The sequence below is a fragment of the Indicator indicator genome, chromosome 3, assembly GCF_027791375.1.
Source record: "Indicator indicator isolate 239-I01 chromosome 3, UM_Iind_1.1, whole genome shotgun sequence".
In the NCBI taxonomy this organism is placed as follows: Eukaryota; Metazoa; Chordata; class Aves; order Piciformes; family Indicatoridae; genus Indicator; species Indicator indicator.
The window spans coordinates 47,768,380-47,780,651 of record NC_072012.1 but is presented as its reverse complement, the minus strand read 5'-3'; the positions used below and the strand labels follow the sequence as shown (position 1 = coordinate 47,780,651).

At 45.5% G+C, this 12,272-nt stretch overlaps 1 protein-coding gene across 5 annotated transcripts in view; it reads left to right on the top strand.

The window, feature by feature from the left end:
- The window catches only part of GRIP1 (glutamate receptor interacting protein 1), a 290,474-nt gene that overhangs the window by 192,765 nt on the left and 85,437 nt on the right, over window positions 1-12,272 (top strand). For all 5 annotated transcript variants that reach the window (XM_054399940.1, XM_054399938.1, XM_054399939.1 and 2 more), the window contains exons 3-7: window positions 2,256-2,391; window positions 4,053-4,198; window positions 5,599-5,682; window positions 6,909-6,984; window positions 9,393-9,538. In XM_054399940.1, coding sequence (XP_054255915.1) covers window positions 2,256-2,391; window positions 4,053-4,198; window positions 5,599-5,682; window positions 6,909-6,984; window positions 9,393-9,538 — 588 coding nt within the window. The remainder of the gene's footprint in view (window positions 1-2,255; window positions 2,392-4,052; window positions 4,199-5,598; window positions 5,683-6,908; window positions 6,985-9,392; window positions 9,539-12,272) is intronic.

Sequence of the window (12,272 nt, the reverse complement as noted above, 5' to 3'; positions counted from 1 at the left end):
AGAAATGAACAAACCTCATCTTCAGGGAGGTGGTGGAATTGCCATCACTGGAGGTCTTTAAGAAAAGCCTGGATGTGGCACTTGGTGGCATGGTTTAGCTGATGTGGTGGTGTTAGGTCAAAGGCTGGACTTGATGAGCTCAGAGGTCTTTTCCATCCTCACTAATTCTGTGATTCTGTGATTATTTTCCATGCCAGTAGTTGCAGGGAACTCTCTAATCATTAGGCAGCTTAAAACACTGCTTGGATCATCCATTCCACCTGTCACTTCAGACAGCAGAGTATTTCCCAGCACTGGATTGGACTGGTTTACAGAATGCTCCACCAAGGCTGGAGGCTCTTCTGAAACGTTTTCCTCTGCCTGTCACCATAACCTCTCTGTCACTCAGGTCTGACAGTTCTCATTCAGAGCAGTAGATCTTCATCTTGAGGTCAAGATGTATTAAGTCATCTTCTCAGCCATACAGAAATGACCAGAGAGATGGATGATCCTTTCAGGATTTCATAGTTTTCTGGGTTAATCTTCAGGACGTTGTGCATTGTTCCAGAATATTTCCACAGCTGGTGGCTTTATTAGATCTTCTCTGACTGGAAACACTGGACATGAAGCCTTGTGGCTTTCTAAACAGTTGCAGCCCTGCTGGAAATGTACATATGTAGATTGCCACATCCAGCCACGTGCAATAAGGACATCTCTTTTCAAGAGCCTGAGGCTTTCTGTTGCAGTTGACCTGCATTTCTTAAGGTCTGTGAGATTAGCCTGGCACTTTCCAAGACTGCTAAATGGGCAGGAAAGGGTCTGAGGGAAATTTTATATACAACTATAATTATGAAACACTTCACTTACTTTTTTCCTGTTCTGCAGAGATTTCACTACTACACCTGTATGTGGGGATCTATTGGTGTAAGAATCTGGAATAAAGCTGTTAGGATCTGACACATTATTTCTCTCCATCTGGAGTCTTATGTTCAGATGTTTTGCTTAATGCTGATATCTAGTGGTGGCCTCAAAGTGAGTCTGAGTCTAAACTTTCCTTGCACCATTATGTCATTGTGTCTTTTACCTTTCTGTATAGGTAATCAGTTGAAATATTTTACATAACATAGGGTTCAAAGCAAGAAAACAGAAAATTAGAATACATTGGAGAGAATCCAACAGAGAGCCTGGATGCATTCCTGTGTGGAGTACCCTGGGTGATCATGCTTTTGGCAGGGGAGTTGGACTGGATGATCTTTGGAGGTCCCTTCCAACCTCTAACGTACTCTGATCCTGTGATAGCTTTTTAAAAATGTGCTTTTAGTTGTAAGTGTTGCCAAACTTTGTATTTATTGGTTCTGTATAGTGTCCTAACATACTAGCACAGGTTTTAATAACCTTTCATAGAACAAATGTCTCAGAGTTATCTATATGCAGAACCTTGCAGACAGAACCTGTGAGTTGTAACGTCAAGAATCTCTAGCTGTGTACTTGGGGGTGCTGGTGGATGAGAAGCTCAACATGAGCCAGCAGTGAGCACTTGCAGCCCAGAAAGCCAACCAGAGCCTGGGCTGCAGCAAGAGAAGTGTGGCCAGCAGGGCAAGGGAGGTGATTCTCCCCCTCTGCTCTGCTCTGGTGAGACCCCACCTGGAGTACTGTGTCCAGTTCTGGAGCCTCTGTTACAAGAGGGATCTGGACATGCTGGAAGGTGTCCAGAGAAGGGCCACCAGGATGAGCAGAGGGCTGGAGCTGCTCTACTATGAGGACAGACTGAGAGAGTTGTGGCTGTTCAGTCTGGAGAAGAGAAGGCTCCGAGGTGACCTTCTTGTGGCCTTCCAGTGTCTGAAGGGGGCTACAAGAAAGCTGGGGAGGGACTTTTTAGGCTATCAGGTAGTGATAGGACTGGGGGGAATGGAGCAAAGCTGGAAGTGGGGAGATTCAGATTGGATGTGAGGAAGAAGTTCTTCCCCATGAGAGTGGTGAGAGCCTGGAATGGGTTGTCCAGGGAGGTGGTTGAGGCCCCATCCCTGGAGGTGTTTAAGGCCAGGCTGGATGAGGCTCTGGGCAGCCTGATGTAGTGTGAGGTGTCCCTGCCCATGGCAGGGGGGTTGGAACTGGATGATCCTGGTGGTCCCTTCCAACCCTGACTGATTCTATGATTCTCTGATTTCTTATTCACATGCACAAAGAATTTCTTGGGAAGTGGATGACGTTTCGGACAGGCAACATCTGTGTTACCCACTTACCTTTTAATGACACCAATAATTTTCTTCCAACAGAGGAATTCAAGGGCTCGACAATCGTTGAATTAATGAAAAAAGAAGGCACCACCCTGGGGCTCACAGTGTCGGGTGGAATCGACAAAGATGGGAAGCCAAGAGTGTCTAACCTTCGCCAAGGAGGAATCGCTGCTAGGTAACCACATCCCAAGCCACAAAATGCATTGTAAGATCTGACTGCTTCAGAAGGACATACTGCATCAAAAAGGTCCCTAGGAAATATCTTACTAGGTGCATCTGTAATGGCAGCCCATCAGCCCAGAGAAGTCCAGAGAGAAACAGCAGCAGCTGGTTCCCCTCTTCCCTCAGGGCTACTTTGACAAAAACTAGAAATACCAAGGACGTTGTCATGAGACTGATGAAGTTTCTTCTAAATCATAGACATTTTGTTCCTCTTTTTTTTTCTTTGTCCTTGAATGAAAACTGGAGAGGAGAAATGCAAAATAATGATGGGAGAAAAAGAAAATAGAAAAAACTAATCAAAGTACTACCATAATTTTATTTTTTTTTTAATTATAGAATCACAAAATTATCAGCATTGGAAGGGACCTCAAGTTCCATCTAGTTCCAACCCCCCTGCCATGGCCAGGGACACCTCACTCTACAGCAGGTTGCTCACAGCCACATCCAGCCTGGCCTTAAACACCTCCAGGGATGAGGCTTCCACCACCTCCCTGAGCAACCTGTTCCAGTGTCTCATCACCCTCAAGGGGAAGAACTACTTTCTAAGGTCTAATCTTAGGTTGAGGACTAGTGTCCTATCATAAATAAATTATAGAATCAGAACTGTCATGGTTGGAAGGGACCTCAAAGATCATCCATTTCCAACCCCCTTGCCATGGGCAGGGACACCTCACATTAGATCAGGTTGTTCAGAGCCTCATCCAGTCTGGCCTTAGAAACTCCCAGCTAGTTTTAAGATTAAAAAGAGTCTAGAGTCATAGCTACCTTCCTTACTACTCTAATGGAAACAAAAAAACTACTATTCATGAGTGCAGCAAGTCGAAAGAGGAAGGTGAAAGTAAATGATTCCAAGCAAGAATGCTTTGGGGCTGTGGCCTATCTCCTGTAGATGAGATGTTGGCTGTGAGGGCAACTATTGTCCAAAAAAATAGTTCTGGAAGCTTCCCAAAGAGGGAGAAAGATTGGGATATTAAGAAGACAATTTCCTGGATCCTATGCCCAAAGCAGTTAAATCATCCAACTCCTTCATTGTACAGCTGGTTTTGTACATCAGAATCAATAAGGCAACAGAGTTCTTCTTTTAGTATTTCACAAGCTGGACTAGATTATGCTCTGGCAGGGGGGTTGGACCCCATGATCTCTTGAGGTCCCTTCCACCCTCTGATATACTGTGACACTGTGATGATCTTAAAATGCCCCTTTCTGTTTGAAAGATAAACTTGGTTTAATCCTTAAGACAAGGAACAATAGGTTCAAGTTTGAACATAGAAGATTCACCTTGACAAGAGGAGAAACTTCTTTCCAGTGAGGGTGACAGAGCCCTGGAAGAGGCTGCCCAGGGGGGTTGTGGAGTCTCCTTCTCTGGAGACTTTCCAAACCCACCTGGATGCATTCCTGTGTGGACTACCCTTAGTGATGCTGCTCTGGCAGGAGGGTTGGACCTGATGGTCTCTGGAGGTCCCTTCCAGCCTCTGATGTACTGTGAGACTGTGTGATCCTGAGATGAATGGGAAGAAATATTTCTTAGCATCGCTCTACAGTAATTTAAAGGATTTAGTTATCTTGGGCCAGCAAATGTGTCCTTAACAAAAGGAATGTGTACTTTTGTCCTAGGAGTGACCAGCTGGATGTAGGTGACTTCATCAAATCTGTGAATGGAATCAACCTGACTAAGTTTCGCCACGACGAGATCATCAGCCTGCTCAAGAACGTGGGCGAGAGGGTGGTTTTGGAAGTGGAGTATGAGCTGCCTCCAGTCTGTAAGTAATAACAGCAGAGCAAATGGAAACCTACATGGAGTAATGGACATGTCAGCAGTCAGATGGGCATGGTTGGTGGTCTTTATTTTTGAAGGGGTGAGTTAGATGTAATTAAAGGTCTTTAATCTGGCTGTTTGTCTCAGTCCGAAGGTTGGGAAAGAGACTGAGAGCTTTTCTGAACGTTCCCGTGAGTGAAATTAAGACGCAAACAGGGTCATAGATCAAGACAAGACTATTTATTGAAGAGAGAGAGGATGGAGCAAACAAAACAGAGAAAGGAAGAAAAGGGAGGGAGAGAGAGAAAACCTGCTCCAACATACAGAATCACAGAACTGTCAGGGTTGGAAGGGACCTCAAGGATCAGCCAGTTCCAACCCCCCTGCCATGGGCAGGGACACCTCACACTACAGCAGGTTGCCCTGAGCCACATCCAGCCTGGCCTTAAAAATCTTTAGGGCTGGGGCTTCCACCACCTCCCTGGGCAACCTGTTCCAGTGTCTCAACACCCTCATGGGGAAGAACTTCTTCCTAACACCCAACCTGAGTCTACCCACTTCTAGTTTTGCTCCATTCCCCCTCATCCTATCACTCCCTGACACCCTAAAAAGTCCCTCCCTGGCTTTCTGGTAGCCGCCTTCAGATACTGGAAGGCCACAAGAAGGTCTCCTCGGAGCCTTTTCCTCTCCAGACTAAATAGTCCCAAAAGAGAGAGCAGGAGAAATAGTTCCCACCCCGTGGTAAAGAAAGAAGGAGAGGGAGAATGGAAAAAGTGGGAGCAGGAGAAATAGTTCCCACCCTGTGGTAAAGAAAGAAGAGGGAGAGAGAGAATGGTGAAAGTGAGAGCAGGAGAAATAGTTACCACCCCATGGTCCTTCTTCCATGGGGGTGGGGGAGAGACATCCTGGGCTGATACTTCCAGCCTGAGATGTCCCCAGTGACGTTCCCCCCAGTCAAATGGTATAGCTCAGGGCTTTTATACTGTCCATCATAGCTCCACCTGGCCCTCACCCTGCTCACAGTACAATGCATATGTGACTGCCAGCTGTGCTGTCTCCATGGGCAGAGCTGTCACATCAGGTGGTGGGGAGAGGTCATGATGGTCTTATCTTTGTTGCACATTCCAGGGGGTGTTTCCACCACAGCCCCTGGGCAGCTGCTGTCCTTTCAGGTGAGCCATCCAGGACGTGCTTATCTTTGTTGAGACATTCCTCAGTTCTTGATGCAATCTTTACCTCCCCAGGTGGAGAGTGAGAGAGGCCCCTCTTACCGTTCTGAGGTGGAACCTTTCCAACTGTATGGCCAGAAACACACTAGCTATCTTAAACTGGAAAAGGTGCAAATCTGTCTGATGAGAATAATAATAACAATAGTTAACTTTTTTTCTTTTTTCTTTCTTTCAGCTGTACAAGGATCGGGTCTCATCTTTAGAACTGTTGAAGTTACTTTACATAAAGAGGGGAACACTTTTGGATTTGTAATAAGAGGTAAGTTAGCATTAAATCTAAACTCTCTGATCCTCCTCTGGCAGGGGGGTTGGACCTGATGATCTCTTGAGGTCCCTTCCAACCTCTGATATACTGTGAGGCTGTGAAAAAAGTAAAATGTTCTCATGGCACCAAGAAATCATTTCAAGATTTATGGCCTGCAGTTTGTAAGAATCTCTGATATTTGTATTACTTTTTCCATATGTTCATGTGCTACTGGGATTGTTTAGACAGGAGAAGAGGAGGCTCAGGGGAGACCTCATTGCTGTCTACAACTACCTGAAGGGAGTTTGTAGCCAGGAGGGGTTTGGTCTCTTCTCCCAGGCAACCAGCACCAGAACAAGAGGACACAGTCTCAAGCTGTGCCAGGGGAGGTTTAGGCTGGAGGTGAGGAGAAAGTTCTTCACTGAGAGAGTTGTTAGCATTGGAATGTGCTGCCCAGGGAGGTGGTGGAGTCACCATCCCTGGAGGTGTTCAAGAGGGGATTGGACATGGCACTGGTGACATGGTTTAGTAGTCATGAGGTCTTGGGTGACAGGTTGGACTTTGATGATCCTTGAGGTCTTTTCCAACCTTATTGATTCTGTGATTCTATGATACTTTTTTCAGTCATTGTAATTTTTTTTTTTTTTTGGTGGAAGAACAGTAATTAATCAATTCTGCCATGAGCCTGTGTGGAGGGTTTGGGAATCACCCCCCAATATGAATTTGGAGAATTACCCCCAAAATAAATTGCCAGACTAGCTCAGAAGCAAATGAAGCTCTCTCTATTTACAAGCAAACCACAGTCTAGAAATATGAAATGCAATGAATATGTACAAAATATGCAATGTATGTACAATATAGATTATATATATATATATTTACAAGCAAACCACAATCTAGAAATATGAAATGCAATGAATATGTACAAAATATGCAATGTATGTACAATATAGATTATATATATATTTACAATTTATAAACAACCTTTCCAACCCTGTCTGGATGTGTTCCTGTGTGACCTGTGCTGGATTCTGTGGTCCTGCTCTGGCAGGGGGGTTGGACTCGAAGGTCTCCAGAGTTCCCTTCCAACCCCTAACATGCTGTGATTCTGTGATCCATTTGCTTCTATTAGCCCCTCTGTAATTGTGCAAGCTGCAAGATCGTGGCTTGCCTTTTGAACATGAGCTTTCATAAAGAGCCATGAAAGGAAGGTGTGCTTTCTCTCACTTCTGTCTTTCTAGGTGGAGCACACGATGACAGAAATAAATCTCGTCCTGTTGTAATAACTTGTGTTAGACCTGGAGGCCCTGCTGACAGGTACAATTCATCTTTCTTTGGAGTGCATATGAAAGGGAAATGGACAGAGGTGAATTATTCGGGACAGAAACTAGGACTTGGAACAAAGTACATACACTGAAACCTGTTCTTTTGACATTTGTGGGTTTTGCATTTAACTGTAATAATAATAATAATAATGATAACAATAATTGGCAACCACAGAGGCTCAGCACATCATGGTGTGTGTGAACTTTAATTTAGAATGTTGCACCTATCAAGACATTCCCATTAAAGACTTTCAACCTAAAATAATGACTGCAGTAGGTCAGAGCACATGTTTTGCAGCCTTCAGACAACTGGTGTAGCTTTTAATTGTGCCATTTATCCCCTAACACCACAATCTTTCTCTCTTGAACTTCAGGAAAAATATTGGCTTATGTTTAGGGGGGGGTGTTGTATTGTTCTTTTCAGATCTTTGTGCATAGCTGCATGTCAGTTCACACATAACTCCACCTGGCCAATTTCTGAGGACAGACAAATGTTTTATCTCACTGAGCATATTTCTGTGTAATAGCCTCTTGTATCTACATACCTCTGTGATTCTGTGATACTGTGATACACACAGAAAGAAGATGAATTGTATTTTTTAAAACAGCCCTTTCAGTCCTTAAACAATGAAAGAAACACAAAGTGCAATTTGTTTAAAGCAGACTGATTTTCTGTAGCCTGTGTTGACATTTTTGACCTTGGAAACATGAATTGAGAAGCAAACACTTCAAGGCAGCATTTAGCTTTTGTGTCTCCTTTTCTTCCCACCATCATCCCTCTTGCTTCCTTGTTTTTCACCCCAGTTCTTGAGATTACACTGTTAGTACTTAATTTCTATTACAATGGAGACAGAATGAGAGATTTGGGGCAATTCAGTCTGGAGAAGAGAAGGCTCTGAGACCTTATTATGGCCTTCCAGTATCTGAAGGGGGCTACCAGAAAGCTGGGGAGGGACTTTTTAGGGTGTCAGGTAGTGATAGGTCTGGGGGGAATGGAGTAAAACTAGAAGTGGATAGATTCAGATTGGATGTGAGGAAGAAATCCTTCCCCATGAGGGTGGTGAGACACTGGCACAGGTTTCCCAGGGAGGTGGTGGAAGCCAAAGCCCTAAAGGTTTATAAGGCCAGGCTGGATGAGGCTCTGGGCAACCTGATGTAGTGTGAGGTGTCCCTACCCGTGGCAGGGGGGTTGGAACTGGATGATCCTTGAAGTCCCTTCCAACCCTGACAATTCTATTCTATGATTCTGAAAACGTTAGAAAATTCACCTGGGAGGCAGTGTACTTTTATAGCCAAATTATTTTTGCATAGGAAGTAAAGAAAAATGGAATTATCCAAGGAAGAGATATTTTTGAAACAAATCAGTGAATGGGCATTCATGTTTTGCAAGCTGTTTCTGCACCCATGTGTTTACACTAAGTATTTATTTTGAAGAAAATGCTGAAGGAGGAAGTGTTTATGTTTCTATGAAAGTGGAGCTCAATGTGAGCTGCCAGTGTACACTTGCAGCCCAGAAAGCCAACTGTATCCTGGGCTGCATCAAGAGAAGTGTGGCCAGCAGGGTGAGGGAGGTGATTCTCTCCCTTTGCACTGCTCTGGTGAGACTCCACCTGGAGTACTGTGTCCAGTTCTGGAGCCCCTATTATAAGAAAGATCTGGAGGTGCTGAAACATGTCCAGAGAAGGGCCATGAGTATGATCAGAGGACTGGAGCTCCTCTCCTGTGAGAACAGGCTGAGAGAGTTGGGGTTGTTCAGTCTGGAGAAGAGGAGGCTCTGAGGAGACCTTTGTGTGGCCTTCCAGTATCTGAAGGGGGCTACAAGAAAGCTGGGGAGGGACTTTTGAGAGTGTTGGGTAGTGATAGGACTAGGGGGAATGGATCCAAATTAGAGGAGTGGAGATTTAGATTAGATGTTAGAAAGAAGTTCTTCCCCTTCTGGGTGGTGAGACACTGGAACAGGTTGCCCAGGGAGGTGGTGGAAGCCTCATCCCTGGAAGCTTTTAAGGCCAGGCTGGATGTGGCTCTGGGCAACCTGATCTAGTGGGAAGTGTCTCTACGTAGCCATGAGATCCTAGAGGTCTGTGGTTCTGTGAGTTGTGTAGATAAGACAGAAAGAAAGCATATGTTGAAGCAGAAACTATTCTGAGTTTCAATTCAACCTGACTTGATTATCTAGCTCTGGGTTCAGCTGGTTTCCAGTCGCTGACTTTCCAATTAAAGCTATTTCCTTTCGGCTGCGCCCTCCGAGCGCTCTCCCTGTCAAACTAAATGTTAAGCGTTAAGGCAAGAGGGATGGGTGTCAGAGAGGGAGCAAGGGAATTGCTTTGCATTAAAATGGTATTATCTCAAAATCAATTTATCTTCTCTCATCAAAGATCATTCCTTTTAATCTCCCTTCAGAGAGGGCACCATCAAACCCGGGGACAGGCTGCTGAGCGTCGATGGGATCCGACTGCTCGGAACAAGCCACGCTGAAGCCATGAGCATTCTGAAACAGTGCGGCCAGGAGGCGACTCTGCTGGTTGAATACGATGTCTCAGTGATGGGTAGGTTGAGAAGTGGGGCTTTAGCTTTTGGGGAACCATCTGTGAGGTCTTGCTTCCTCTTCTTGATGAGCTGTTTTAAAAGCAGTGATGCCCTGTTCGGCTTCTTGCAGCGCTGCTGCTGTTCCCTGCCCCGCAGCGTGTCATTAATCTTGGGTTCATAAGGAGGTGAGCAGTATTGCACTGCAATTTAGCATTCTGACATTTCATGGTTTGCAGAGTGAAACCATAGTGTGGATTCGAGCAAAGTAACTTTCCCAGTGACTGGTTTGTAATAAAGGTTAATGAGGTGTAGGCATTTCTGTGTCACATGAGAGGGGGTTTTTACTTGCTTTTGCAGGAATTCTGTCACCGTTCGCCAGTGCTGCTAAGGTGGCCAAGATGGTAAAAAGTCATGAAACTGCCATATAGCAAAGAATGAGGAGGAGAAAAACTGCTCAGAAATGCAGAGGTGGCAGATCATGGGTTGAGAAATGAGCTTAGGCTTTAAACAAAATTTGATTGAACTCACTGAAGATACAGGAGGTTTTTTGGAAAGTCAAGCAGAGCAGGTGACTTTCCGCAACAGATTTTGGATTCAGTTATTTCCATTTGTTTTGGAAGGTGTCATACCCACCCCAATTTTGCAAGGCATAGAAAATTCATGGCAGCAAGAAATAGGAATACTCACCAATCAGACTGAAATATTTCTTCTTTCTTTGAGGATCTTCTTTTCCTCGGTTCCACAGTCAGATTTCTACCCTAGCAGTAAAGCAGCCTCATAGGAATTTGTGAAATAGCACTGTCAAACTTCAAAGCCTTGGCAAGATTAATACTTTGGAAGAATAATGTCAGATATTTGTTTATTCTGCAACAGCCCTCTTTGTTCTTCTCTGAGACAGAAATTTCAAGGGGGTTTTATTATAATATATATATCACAGTATCACAGCACAGTAGGGGTTGGAAGGGATCTCCAGAGATCATCCAGACCAAGTCCTCTGCCAAAGCAGCATCACCCAGGGTAGTCCACACAGGAATGCAGCCAGGTGGGTTTGGAAAGTCTCCAGAGAAGGAGACTCCACAACCCCCCTGGGCAGCCTGTTCCAGGGCTCTGTCACCCTCACTGCAAAGAAGTTTCTCCTCATGTTGAGCTGAAACCTTCTCTGTTCAAGTTTGTCTCCATTGTTCCTTGGCTTATCACTGTGCACCACCCAAAAGAGCCTGGCCCCCTCCACTTGACCCCCAGCCCTCAGCTCTTGAGAGACATTGATCAGATCCCCTCTCAGCCTTCTCTTCTCCACACTAAACAGCCCCAGGGCTCTCAGTCTCTCTTCCCAGGGGAGATGCTCAAGTCCCCCAAGCATCCTCATGGCTCTCCCTTGGACTCTCTCCAGCAGGTCTCTGTCTCTCTTCAACTGGGGAGCCCCAAACTGGACACAGGATTGCAGCTGTGGTCTCAGCAGGGCAGAGCAGAGGGGGAGCAGAACCTCCCCAGCCCTGCTGGCCACACTTTTCTTGCTGCACCCCAGGATGCCATTGGCTCTCTTGGCCACCAGGGCACATTGCTGTCCCATGCAGAACTTGCTGTCCACCAGCACTCCAAGGTCTTTCTCCATGGAGCTGCTTTCCATCAGGGCAGCCCCTAAACTGTCCTTGTTCCTGTTGTTATTCCCCCCCAGATGCAGGACCCTGCACTTTTCCTTCATGAGGCTTTCACAGGATTGAATCACAGAATTGTCAGGGTTAGAAGGGACCTCAAGGATCATCCAGTTCCAACCCCTCTGCCAAGGGCAGGGAAACTCCCAGGGAAATTCCAGAGCAAACTCCCATCCCCATTCTCCTGTGTACCCCAGGGAGGGAATCAGCCTCAACTCCACAGATGATCTTTTAGAAATTTCTGCAGGTTTGTATGAGGACAAGACCATATGAGGAGAAGCTCTGTTGTGCTCTAAATTGCAGGTTGTTCAAGGCAGGAACCTTCTTTTCCATTTTGTTTGGATAGAGCTCAGTGCAGGAGGATAAATTGCAGCCTCTGTACAGGCAGTACCTACCAGGCCATCTCTTCATGTCATTCTCTGAATAAACTCTGCTGTCTCCCTTTTGTTCTCAGTAACACCTTCAGATTTATTGTTCCTGCCTTCCTGGCAACGGATGTTTTATCTTATGGAAACTTAAAGAGGCAGAAGAACCTGAGATTTGTGGCATCAGAAGGAAGGAAAAGGGAATCAGACACTGGGAAACATGGGATGGTGGTCCTGCAGTGTCTGCAAGAAGAAATAAGGAGGGATCCACAGAATCACAGAATCAACCAGGTTCTCTCTTCTCTTCTGAAGACTAAATAGCCCCCATCATCATCTACATCACCCTTCAGTATTTCTGCCTGAAAAGAAGAGCACTGAAGAGGGAGAGCTTGCATAGTTTAGACATCAAGTGAGGTAATCCAGTGCAGATGTCTACTAATTTATGCACAAACTAGACTGTAGGAAGTTCCCCCTAAACATGAGGAGGAACTTCTTGCCATCGATGGTGGTGGAGCACTGGAACAGGCTGCCCAGAGAGGTGGTGGAGTCTCCATCTCTGGAGTTAGTCAGAGCTCTCCTGGATGCTGTCCTGCATAACCTGCTCTGGGTGAACCTGCTCTGATGGAGGAATTGGACTAGAGGGACTTTTTAGGCTATCAGGTAGTGATAGGACTAGGGGAATGGAATAAAGCTGGAAGTGGGGAGATTCAGGCTGGACGTGAGGAAGAAGTTCTTCC